This window comes from Furipterus horrens, unplaced genomic scaffold, assembly GCF_987537825.1.
Source record: "Furipterus horrens unplaced genomic scaffold, mFurHor1.1.pri manual_scaffold_3, whole genome shotgun sequence".
NCBI lineage: Eukaryota > Metazoa > Chordata > Mammalia > Chiroptera > Furipteridae > Furipterus > Furipterus horrens.
Genome location: NW_028327173.1, coordinates 172,442,136 through 172,455,637, shown reverse-complemented (window position 1 = coordinate 172,455,637; position 13,502 = coordinate 172,442,136). Strand labels below are relative to the sequence as shown.

The following is a 13,502-nucleotide window of genomic DNA, read 5'->3' as shown; positions in this document are numbered from 1 at the left end:
ATATAAAAGTCCAAGTAAAAGTTCAACAAGAGTAATTTAAAATCTGAAATAAGTGGCCAAAATTTTAAATCAGTAAACAGATGTCAATTTTAAAGATCCCTCAGTAAACTTGTTTGCAACAACAAAATAAAATACTACAAAATAAAATACTATTTATTAAAATATGAAAAATATTTTCAGGATATTCTCAAATTTGGAAAATGAAAAATGTAACCCATGGTAAGAAAAGTACACTGAACAGAGAAACAAAAAATGTAACCAACATTTATAGGAATCAAGACAAAACCACAGACTTAAAAAAACTTCCTAAATCAGTAGCATATCATGTATTTATTATCATGTATAAAAACACTGTAATTAAAATAAGATTAGTTTTTATTAGTTGTGTTATCTAAAAATATGAGGCAATTTTGGACTATTATCTCTAAAAGGACCAGTGAATTGTCACTGAAATACTATTTCTTGAGACAATAGGCAGTTTCCATTTATGGGAAATATGTTGTTTTTTGTTTCACACAGTGAAACTGAAGAAAATTTTATTAAATGATAAATCTTTTTCTCTAAAGTAATCTCCTTAAATACCTCAATAATGCAATACTTGGGAAATGTAATTTTTCAACTCAGAAAAATTTTATTATGAAAAAAGGTTATTATTAAATACACAAATCTTATTGCTTGGCATCATAGTCTTCAAAAATTGAAACAATGGTTTAAACCACCATACTATTGTTATATCTTATTTCAAACTTTTTACATAGTGCTCCTTTTATTTTCTGAAGGTAGACCTTTCAATCTAAAGACAATATAGATTGAATCCTGCAAGGTACAAGTCACAGTTCACATCAAACCAAAAAAAAAAAAAAAGATTTATCTTCTGTTTCTGTCCAAATTATATTAAGATATTTATAAAAATCAACTAGAATTTATCTGTGGCCAATGAAGGACCCACAGAACGTTGTCTTATGGCATTCTGTGGCAAGTCTCTATTTGTTCCTTCTTTACTTTCAGCATCCTCTTCTGAAGCATCTTCTTCATCGGCCTCGTGTTCCTCTTCCACTTTTTTCAGAGGTTGAGAAGATTCTGGTAAGAATTTTTCTTAAAGATAAAGACCACAAAATGTTTTTTTGTTGATATATGAGATTTGCGTTAGTATAAAGTCAAGACATGATTCCTATGCCAATAAACTGCTTTGGCATTTATTTATCAATCCAAAAGGAAAAAGTTATCTTCAAGAATAAGAGACACTGTAAAAATTAAGCTGGTTTGCAAGATCCATTTTACTTACCAAATTCATTATAACTACCTATTTATGAATTGAAATTAATGAATCAGAATGCTGTGAAAATGGGTGTTGTAAAAGATATACTGCATTAAATATAACTATCTTATATTAATTTGCTACAAATCTCTTCATTAGTAAGTATACTGAAACAAATTTCAACACTACCCTTGTTTCAGTTCCCAAGTGAACAGCAATCAGACATTTACAGGTGAAGGTTATATTCCTCTCCATGTTTTTTTCCCCAGTGGTTTCATAAGTATGCTTCCTCTACTCCACATGTATTTTTATTAAGGTATAATCACAAATAATAAAATATACAAATCTTATGTGCATAGCTCAATGAATTTTTAAACATACACATATACTTTTTTTATAAGACCTGTTTCTAGTTAACTTAAACTGAGAACATACCATGTTAAACTGAGATACAGAACACAGAACTGGGCCAATGAGCTTTCCTTTCTTCAGCGATCCTAAACTGTCCCTAGTTCTAGGCAATCCAGATTGGAGGGGGAACAAATACAGAGCGTAAATTAGTAAACTATGGGAAGAAATTACCACGTAGTGAACAATCTGTTCTTTGGTCTGTCTGACATCCCTCTTTCTGTGTGGTTAATAGCCTCTTCTTGCCTGCACTACATCCCATGTGGTTGTGGTGAGTGCTACAGTTTACAGCAGTGGTTCTTCACCAGGGCTAATGTTGCCCCAACGAACATGTGGTAATGTCTGGAGAATTTCTGATTGGCACAACTGGGAGATTGGGCTACTGGTGACCAATGGGAGGCTGCTGAATACTCAACAATGTACAAAAGACAGTACATCATAATTAAAAATTATGCAGCCTAAAAGGTAAATAGTGTCGAGGTTGAGAAACTCTGGTTTACAGTGACTGTTTCAAAAAGTGATCGCTTTACATAAGTGGAGTACACCAGAATTTTTCCAAAAGATGCTTGGTGGTAGGGAGATGTATTTCCTTCTCACTCTGCAATTGTGAGCTATCACATTTTATGCTAAGGACTGGAAAGAGACAAAAATGGAGCAAGTAAAGGCAAGGGGAACTTGAGCAGTTCAGAAACATAACATCCTAATATGTGAGCACCAGGATCCAATCAACTCTGCCCTCCAATTTCCTTGCTACATAAATCAATAAATTCCTACTCTGCTTAAAGGTAGAGAGGTGGGTCTTTCCCTAGCAACTCAAAATCTAAGCCAAACACACCAATGGAGAACAGCTCAAACCATTTGGCCTGCTATTACAAGGGACAATATCTCAAAGTACAGATTAATATCTATCAGTTGTGTCACAGATCACTTAAGAGACAAATCTGTTTGGCTAAAGATTTTGAAGTGAAATAAAATATACATTCACCAACTTTTAAATTGTCTTTTAAGTAATCTGTGCTTACTTTTTTTTTTTCCTATAGGGCAGTGGCCTTTGGTGGATAAAATGATTCCCTCCCCTATACATGTTCTTTTTTATAGTATCAATGCAATTACCTACAAAATCAAAAGAAAACTTGTCAGTTATTTAATGGACAAAGTATACAATAAGTGCAATCTTCACTGACTTCATTTCAGGAGTTTTGACCTCAATAAATTCTTAGTCATCAATAGCAGCATATGGAAATACCAGGCCAAGAGTCTGATTTAGGTTCTACTTTAATCTCTGTCATCTCTGTGTGACCTTGAAAAATAGTTCATCTCTCTGAGCCTTAATTTACTCAACCACAAAAATATAAGAGTATTGCTTTTATGCAGTCCACTTGAGAGAGCTACTGAAAAGCAAATGGGATGACAGAAAGTGAAAGTTCCTTAAAAACGGCAAATAAGAAGGTTTCCATAACAGTAATTTTTAAGACTGAAAATAAATGATTGCTAGGTAATTATATTAAAACAGACAGCAGTGAATACATACTTCTAATTATATAAACTCATAGCACAGTGTCAATACCAATTGTAAATCAACTACAGGAATTGCTTATCCTAATTTCCTACCAGAAAAACTTAGACTTAACTGAATAAAAAGAAAAATCTTCAAATGTGATCACTACAGCAATGAATGACTTTCAAAGTAGAATATATTTAACTTTTTTGCACTCAAGTATATTCAAATGGATCTATGAATATCATGGAATTTTCAAATAAATTGATATCAGATCAATGTTATTAAACATCTGCAAGTTACATGCAATATTAAAATTCTCCACATTATAAAGCCAAGAAAATTAGTACATTTCAAAATTCATGGAGCTGTTATTTTTATATGAAATATATATTTCCCCACCCCCTACATGTATAAGCTACCCTCCATATTTAGAAGCCTAAACTGAAAGGGGAAGATTAATAAGTACAAATTGCCAGTTATAAAAAAGTCACAGGAATATAAAATATAACATAGGGAATACAGTCAATAATACTATAGTAACTATGTATTGTGTCACATGGGTACTAGACTAACTGGAGTGATCACTTTGTAAGACAGTAATTTTCAACCAGTGTACTATAAGAATTTTTAAAGCATGCTGCTATACCTGACTATTTAGTCAAGAGGCAATGACCTCTTTTCCCTTACATTGTCAAATTTAAAAAATGACAACATCCAACACAAAAACAGCAGGCCAGTGTAAACGAATCAAAATTATACTTATTTTTATTTTCAGATAGGCAAAAAGATATATTTTTTGGTGTGCCACAGAATTTTAGTAATTCGTTTATGTGTGCCATGAGATAAAAAGATTGAAAAATTGATGTTGTAAGGTATATAAATGTCTAACCACTATGCTGTACACCTGAAACTAAAATGTCAATTGTAATAAAAAAATAAATTTAAAAAATGAATAAGTAATAATAGAATCCAAAAGTAGAAAAAAATAAACTTACTGTAAAGGTATGGCTGTGGTCTGCGCCTTTTTGAAGGACAAAGGCAATCTGCCACAAATATCATACACTGCAAAAATAAACATAAGAAAGCCAAATGTACAATATATTATAAAGCCAGTGCAACTATGTAAAATTACCAAGTTTTAAGATATTTTTCTTCCTAGTACTCTGAAAATACAGTACTTACGAGTCCTAGTAATAGTCCTGAAAGCAGAGTTGCTAAAGCAAAAACTGTGTATGATCCCCACACTGGTAATCCAAGGTCCTCAATAAAATAGTTATGGCAAGTCTAAAATCAAAAGAAAAATATAACCTAAAAACCTGGTTAGTTAAGAGAAATAATACTGTCAAAAATGTTTAAAATAGAAATAAAATCTTAGCCCATACCCTGATCCACATAGACAGCTGAAAGAGTGCCGACATGCTGCTCATCCTAAAATGAAAGAGATGGTTGAAACACTGAGTTAAGATATACAGCTCTGAAGTAGAGTATATGTGTGTATAGCTATGGCTTCTATTTTTCACTCTATAATCTCCTCAGCAGGCAAGATTTTATTGGTGGTGTTAATCAAGATTAGTCATACAGCACTAATTTCAAGACTGTAATAAGACTTATTAATGAAAGTTAAATTTCTGAATAGTTCCCATTATGTCATAAATAAAACACAATAATATTTTTTCCTCTTCTCCTACAGCGTTGACATTAACCTTTCACCTTTCTCTGATCACTTCTCCAAGGTACTCTGAGTAAGAGGTTACAAGCTCTGTGGAACCAGTTAGTTAACTCAGGCAAACTGTAAAGCAAATGGCTTCAAATGAGCGCAGAATCCTTTCACAAGCAGAGCCTGTAGGAAGAACTAGGGGCACTTATTGAGCTGAGCCTCACCACCTTAGAAATACTCCCCTTCCATACTAAAATTAAACTTAAAATAGCTTTGGTTTGATAGTTTAATGATATACAAAATAATTATACAGGCAACAAATGCTAAGTCATCATATAGGTAAAAATAATTTTCACATAATTAAATCCAAGTAGTTTAGAAGGGTAGTTAGAAAAAGGCATGCTCCAAAAATAAGAAGGGTTTATTGGTTCCCAACTGTTTTCCCTCTATCAAAAGTGTTGCCACCAATACACAAACCAATTCACACATAAGCCAAAGACTTCCTATATGTAGGATGACCTAATGCAATTGCCACCACTGGGTGAGTGAACCTGCTGAACTGACAGTGGGGTGCCCCTTATTCAGTCCACCAATAAAAAAGGTACAGACTGCTGCCCTGAGGATTCAACAGAGACTTGGAAGCAAACCCTTTCTACCAAAAGGCTAAGAAGGTTCATTTATGCAATTTCAAAAAAACAAAAATCAGTTACATTTTCAGTCCAACATAGAAAAGTACTTAAATGATGTTGCTTTTGTTTAAAATGCAAAATGGGAAGAGGAACAAGGAATTGAAACATAAAGCACTGTGTAGCCTCACTATAGTCTGAACTAATTACTCAATCACGAATACTAGGTGCCTTCACTGGGTTGACATGGTGGTTCAATGGAGAAACTGTGACAGCTAAAGAACAAATCAATCCAGGGATTTTCAGAGGAGAGGTGTAAGGGAATGCAAAAAAATAAACTTCCACTTCAAAATAATGCTTAGAGCCGATCTCTCCCCCACTCCCAGAATCCAGAGCATTTTTCTTCTCTTACACCACTGGTGTCCCAATGCCCCGTACTCCAATAGCAAGTGTGGTGAGGGGACAGGAAGAGACAGCTTAGCCACACCAGGATAAGGCCACAGCGACCTCAGCCAAACTCAATACTCCTGAAAGTCTCTCAGATGACCCATAAGGCCTTGCACCCCAACAGCTAGCAGGAAATATGCATGTTATCTCCAGTCCTTACTGCTCCATAGCAAGCTGCTGCCCTCTAGTTATGTGTACAACTCAGTGGGTAGCCATGCCCTTAGGGTTATTAGGGTCATTGTTCATCCTATCTTTCCAAACCAGAAATTATCAGACTGATGAAATATCAATCACATTAAATAAAGAACTAAAATCTAAAGGGAGCACAAGCACGTACATGCTTGACACTTCTCATTCAAGTATTTAGCTCAAATGAGAGCTTTACCTATTACTTTGCTCACACTTAGGGGGATCATTTATCTTTTGATGATACAAATAACTCTACAGAGTTAAAACATTCCTAAAAAGAATTTCAACTTAATTCTATAAAATGTTTCCTAGCTTAATAAGGATCAAAGTATCTGTTTAACCTAAAAGAGTCAAATCAAAAATAACACATAAGGAATACGAATATACTTTAAGAGTCGAAGAATGCTTTATTTACATGAAATATAATCATCTGTTCCAATTAAAACTGAAATCAACAAGAGAAAAACCCCTCATACTTACAGAATAGAACCTGGACCAAACCATGATGAAACAGGTTCAATACTCTTCCACTCTTTGTCACTTACAAAGTTTATGAAGTCCTTCTTAGTCCTTGGGCCCTGATAGCGCCTAAATTCACCATCTCTACAACTAAAGAGGATAAGAATTAAATATTAACCAGCACCAAATAAATAAACACTGTATTTGTTTTGCTATTTCTTTAATCTCATTTTACAATTAACCCTAACATTCAAAATCATTAGCAAAGTATAAGTAGCAAATTATATTAATTATCAACTCATGACATCACAGCTCCAAATTTAATCAAACAATGAGATTATATTTTTATATAATCATAAGCCTTAAGACTGTTATTGTTACTCTTCTAAATAATAAAACTATGAAACAGAGTAAGTTGTTATATGTCAATTATATCTCAATACGACTGGAAGAGGGAGGTGACAAAGTAGATAAATCTCAGAAAAATCACTTTTAAGCCTTATGTGTAATACACATATTACATGAAAAGTTGTTAGAAGAGTGACAGTTATTAACAGTTATTATTAAGTTCTAATTTTAAAAATTTAAAGCAATTTTCTGGTATTTTCAGTCATAATCACATCACCTCAGCCATCATGCCTTATATCACTGGGGCCCTTTTCAGTAATTCTGTTTTCCGGTCTGCTGTGCATTCTTCCTGATATCCACCTCGCCCTTCCCATTCTCAATGTATGGAGTTCTGTCACAGGGTGATAAATGATCTCCTTGATCCCACCTCTTCACCATTCCCAAACCACCTTAAATAATACTGCTAATCTAATCCTACTTAATTAACACTGCTATTTTTATCAGTTAAATGTAACAACTTTCAATAGTTCCCTATCACCTACAGTAGGATTGAAGGATCCTTTATCCATTCAGAGCCAAAGACCACAAGTAAGCCAAAAAGCAACGTTTTGGAGGTTGGGGGGTGGTATTTAAGCTGTTTTTGAAGGACAGGTAGGATTTCAAAAGCAAGAAGTTAGGAGAATGGGCATGATAAACAACATGACTAAAAGAAAATGGGCAGGAAATTCCAGACAAGTTCAGGGGGCATTGAAAAGTGAAAAGGAAAGGGGGAGTCTGATTACAGCCACGTTAAGGGCCCCTTAGAGAAAACTACTGATTGAAAAGGAAGAGAAGCACTTCTGGAGACAGAACAGATATTTAAATAGATACAAAGGGAGCAGGGGAGAATAAAAAAGGTACAGGGAAACATATAAACATGAAAAACAAAGATGACAAAGAAAAGCAAAATACAGACGCACAAAGAATTGCCAACTTATTGTTTTCATAACTTTAAATGAGGAGAACTCCATGAATACCTCCTGCATTCAACCCACCAGCCAGATGGACATTAAGGTAGAAGGAAGTTACAGGTTTGAGATTTTCTATCTCCACTTAGATGATAAAGTCAAACTAAAAGACCTGATACTAAACACGATATAACCCAACCATTTCACCTACTACTGTCCCCAAGGTTGAGCTACAGAATTTTCTTAGCTAATTTTTGAACATACTATGCTCCTATTTATGACTATGGATGAGACTGCCCTCAGGATAGATTGGTTGCTCCGCACTTTTGAAGTCTACCTCCAAGACTGTTTAAATGCCATCATCTCCACAAACCACTCCAAGGACTTAGCACAACTCTGGGCTCAAAAACATTTACTATGCTGAAGAATAGCAAAGCATTTCCTGTGAACATCACCTTACAAAACAATTACAAATCTTCGAAATCAGGGACTGTTTCACACATCATTCATCTATCTAAAGACACCTAGGAGAGCACTAGTAGTTAATAAGCCTTCAAATATACTTAATGAATATAATGCTCTTTAAACATAATCCAGGCCAGAAGCCTATAATTCTGATTATACTATGATGCATCCTTCTCCATAACCACCAAATCTTCAAAAACTTACTGATAAATAGTAGGAAGGGCAGTTATGATAAATCGTCCACTTAGTCCTGCAAATGATAGATTAGAAATAAATATAAGAAAGTATACACAGCAGGTTTTATATGGGCCAGTTACTAAAGTTGATTCTGATTTAAATACTAATAGGGAAAACAATTATAGCAAAAATAGTTGAGCTTTATAACATAAACAATTTAAAAAAAACAATTATTTACCTAAAGCAACTTAAAAAAAACTACTACACATTATCTCAATTAAAAAAGTGAATTTATAAATAAACACTTGATCAATTATACCAGTTTTTACAAGACTATGTGGGAGAGCCAACAGCAGTCTATATTATAAAGGTATGCAATCAAATCAAACTGCATTTGACATTTAGAAAACAAAGGCTGAGTTTAAGGTGTTAAAAACAGAACATATCATGAATCATAAGATGGGCAATAATAAAAGCAGCTAATATTATTATTAATCAGGTGTTACCATTAATATAACAGAGGAGTCATCTCTCTGTGCCTCAGTTCTTATATATAAAACAGGGATGTTTGTTACCTATCTCACAAGGTTGTATAAGCAGTACATAATAAATGTAAAACATTTGTAGCACCTATAATTGGCAAGTGCTCAATATTAGCTATTATTATTACCATTTAAAATTGGGCAGAGTCAGGAACCCAGGTATGTTGTGACCAAGAAAAGGTAAAATGAGGCTGGACTAAGAAAGAAGTAGGCCTGAGGGCAAGACCTGCCACTTGGCTAGGGGGCCAAGTCAGGAGTGTGCTTGACCCCACAACCATGCAGGCTTTGTAATTAAGAATCCATGTCCTCAAATCACGGTATTAAATTTGGAACCCAATTACAGAGATTCATACAACTTGTCAAGGAATATAACCTTGACTCTACAAAGAACTTCAATCACATGCTCCTTATCCTGAAGTTTAAGATGGATGCAAATGGTGGCTTTGGCCAGTGTCCACCTGGACCAATATTCTAGGACTTCTTAAAGGCATCTTATACATCAGGCTGGGGCCTGGGACAGAAAACCAAAAAGGATTCAGGCAGTCATGTGGGGAAGAATCGGGGGAGAACAATGTCTCCAAAGTCCTTTAGAACAACACACAAAAGGAATGAGCTGCATACACAACCAAGGAATCTGCTTTTTGAAGCCATTGCACACCAAGCCCCCATCAGGGAGGAGGTGAGTCGGCTTAACTAACTGCAGACAGTTATGTTCTCAAAACCTGATGAAAGGTAGAGTTAAGACCATGCAATGTGGAAAACAGGACAAACTCATCAATCCAATATGCAAAAAATCAAAACTATCCACAGAATTACAGTACCTGGCTGCTCTGTAACATCTACTTTTGCAACATTAACCTCAAGATCTTCTCCCCATTCAGCAAAACTTTCCCATTCTGGCTGAAGATTCTGACAAGCAGGACACCATGGTGCATAACTGAGAAATATAGTTTACAAAAAAAAAGGTTAAGCATTCAAATACAACCATATTGGAATATAAATTCTAAAATGCATAATTTGAGAAGAATAGTTTATACCAAAAACAAGATAGCAGAGTGGTTAATTTTGTGAAAACAAAAAACTTTTAAATGTGGGCCTAACACTCTGGCAATCAAGAACTATGACTTGATGATGCTAATCACATAAAAGTAATTCTAAGAATAAGACACAAGGACTTTCTCACACAAAAAACAACTCTTAAAAACAAAACAAACCTTTGGATTTCTCTATGAAAATGTGGCCACCAGAAAGTTCAAAGCTAAATTCGGGGTTCACCAGTTTTAATAATGTTACACTGCAGGAGTCACAAATGCAAGGTGCCAGTTTAAGAAAAATAGGAAGTGCCCAAGGCTGTGGTGAATAAGAAAACATGCACCACACCTTATGCAGGAAACCACTGCTCAGGATGAATGGCACAAGGGTTTGCTAGCCTAGAATGGCAGGCTATCCTTATATAAAAGAAGCAAAAAAATCTGCATTTTTATATTAAAATGTTACCTCAAAGTGTAAGGCACAGACACAAAAACTAGGTAAGCCAAACAAAATTATTTTGGCCAGCCTTTGGTGAGCCTGTTTTTAAGACCTCAGGTGTACACATCTACGGCCAAGCACATTAGGATTTTTACTCCTCAAGTATTCAGCATTTTTCAAGGCGCTGATTTTCCCCTCATAATTGACTTCTCCACATTATGTATTAGCCTATAATTTGCCTCAGTTTAACGGAACAGGAAGAATAAAGCCTATACCTATCAAACACAAAAGCAGTTTCCGTACTCAATTATATATAATACTTGACTTGTTTTGTTAAAACAAGACCCCTAAAAGTAATAGACATTGTGGAACAAGACTACAGTAGTACCATACATAAAAGCCGAAATTCATAACAATAAATAGTATTACAGTGAAAATATCTCTGTAACAAAACTGATCAGGATGGATTTAATGTAGATAACTGACTTGTAATACTAGCATTAGGACTACTAACTAGATCCCTTTACCAAGTTCCTTTTGTTTTTTAAGTACTTTTTAAAGACTCAACCTCAAAATCAGTAAGCTATGGAGAGGAAAAAAGAAAAAAGTATTGTCATATACTCTAATTTCACACAGATGATCTAATTCCAATCACCTGTACTTCACTTTTGAAACTGAGTTTTTAAAAATTTCCTTGAGTAATGCTTGACTGCATTTTGCATATAAATCCATAATCACTATTGCTTAACACATTACTTATGAAACAATATTTTGTTGGCACAATCTAAAACAAGTTCATAACAATAAAAACTAAATGCTGTCGCCCGGGCTGGTGTAGCTCACTGGATTGAGTGCCAGCCTGCAAAACAAAGGGTCACTGGTTCGATTCCCAGTCAGGGTACATGCCTGGATTGCAGGCCAGGCCCCCACTTGGGGCACACAAGAGGCAACCACACAATGATGTTTTCCTTTCTTCCTCCCTTCCCCTCTCTCTTAAAATGAATAAAATCTTTAAAAAAAAAAAAAAAAAAAAGCTAAATGTTGTCTCTTATTATACTTCCTCTCCCCTGCAACTTCCAACGGTGCCTGAAAATTCATTTTATTGAATTACAGATTATATGCATACTATAAACATTTTCCCCTACCTTATCCTCCAAATAAATGTTATATGCTTTTTCTGATTTTATGACTCAGGAGTTACAGATTTGGCTTTCTGGGTTTTCCCTTAATGATGTGCCCTTTCACGTGCCTCCTAAACTGGAAACCCAACAATGCAGGAAAAACACTGGAACCATGTTAAAGAAGGCCACTGCATGCCTCCTCTGTCTCAGGCTCTAGAAACTGAAAGCAGCAGCATAGCAATATCTAAACAGGTTAATTGGGTCTTTAGTTATGTATCTTTTCTCTAAAATGTGGGAAATAATACCTATCTTATAGAATTTAAAGAAAATTAAATATAAAAATATAGCTCAAGTGCTTAGCAGTATCTACTACACAGTTAACATTCAATAGCGGTGTTGGTTTTTTTTTTTACTAATACAACTAATACCACCAGTATCAATAATACTGCCACCACTACCACCAATTTGGAAACTAAATCAAAGGCAGATAGTTTATCTTCTACCGATGCAGAGGGCACCTTATAGCAGAATCACCGCAGACACAATTTTCTTCGAACAGTTTACAATTACATTCACACATCTTTTAATGCAGCACCATCTGGACAGCATTAAGAGTCATAACCCAGGACATCCAGTATTTTGCAAAAATAAACACGCAAAGAAAAAAATGAGAGCGGTAGAAAGAAAAAAGCAATAGAGGAAAAAGATAAAGGGAATTAAGGTTTTAAAATAACCCAACTTGAATTTACTTGGCATTTAAAATAAAAATATACCCAATCCATAAAATAAAATTCAAAACAGAGTCCCAAAGTCCAATACTATAAATGGACTAACTTTTAGGGATAGACAAAAGAAGAGAGGTTCTGCTCAAATTCCTCTTCTGTAAAATTTGGTGAAAACAAGACAAATCCGTTTGTGAAACATCATTCTAAAATAAGTAACTGTGTAGGAACTAGTCACCCCAAGCACCCCACCCCCAAAGCCATTAATTAGAGAGAACCGGAACGCCTATCTCGTAGGCGCCCCACAGCCCTAGACACGAAACTAGAATGCACAGCTTAGAAGAAACTTAATATTCCCAGGTTTAAAACGAGGAGGGGGAGGGACCAAGCCGGCGGCTGGTCCGCAGAGCAATTTTGAGATCTGGAGGCAGCGGGAGCGCGAGCTCCGCAGTCCGCAGTGGCAGTCCCCAGGAGCTTGGGTCCCGGAGGAGGGGCGGAGGAGGGGTAAAGTCGGGTTCCGACCTCGGACCTAGGACCCCGGCCTGCCCGGCCCACCGAGGGGGCCCCGACACAAAAGCCCCGCGCTCACAATTCTATCATCCACTCTCCTTCCAGCAACTCTCTCCAGTTCTCGTCCGTGATGACGCGCACGTCGCTCCGCCGTCCGTGGGTCCAGGGAGCCGCACAAAGCAACAGCACCAACACTGCTACTGGAACTACAGGACTCCGGGGGGTCGCCATGACGGCCGCTAGCCCACCGCGCAGCAAGCGCTGCGGCCCCCACCTCCGAGGACCAGCCCCTCACTTCCGCCCTCGTGGGCTGATCTGCTCATGCGCAAGAGCGCGCCTCAGGACACGCGCGCGCGCGCGCGTTTAGAGGACCCTGAATGCGCCTGAAGAGGCCATGTTCTAGTTGTTTGAGTATAGAGAGAAGTGTGACTATCCGTAGTGCGCATGACAAAAGCTGTCCCTTTCCCACCGCCTGGTTGGCCTGAGTATTACTGGGAAGGAATAGAGCGAACAAGGGCGCGGTGTGGAAAGTGGGCGGGGCTTCAGAGAAGAAGGGTTTCAAAGTCTGCGTCTGGATTTGGCGCCAAGTGTTTGGCATTTTATACTTACTCTAGACAATTGGTAAGTATACCGCAGTTCAATTAAATGCCCTTCA

General features: G+C 36.3%; 1 protein-coding gene and 1 non-coding gene across 2 annotated transcripts; both read right to left on the bottom strand.

The window, feature by feature from the left end:
- Nucleotides 1–854: 854 nt before the first annotated feature.
- On the bottom strand, nucleotides 855–13,245 carry TMX1 (thioredoxin related transmembrane protein 1). Its single transcript, XM_090270869.1, has 8 exons — nucleotides 12,927–13,245; nucleotides 9,846–9,961; nucleotides 8,510–8,555; nucleotides 6,567–6,695; nucleotides 4,550–4,595; nucleotides 4,350–4,451; nucleotides 4,163–4,229; nucleotides 855–1,095 (listed from the first exon to the last, which is right to left on the bottom strand). Exons 1-8 carry the CDS (start codon nucleotides 13,076–13,078, stop codon nucleotides 917–919), a joined length of 837 nt encoding a protein of 278 aa, XP_090126995.1. The 5' UTR covers nucleotides 13,079–13,245; the 3' UTR covers nucleotides 855–916.
- On the bottom strand, nucleotides 9,594–9,727 carry LOC150016748 (small nucleolar RNA SNORA70). Its single transcript, XR_016510273.1, has one exon. It is a non-coding gene; the product is annotated as a small nucleolar RNA SNORA70 (small nucleolar RNA).
- Nucleotides 13,246–13,502: the final 257 nt, after the last annotated feature.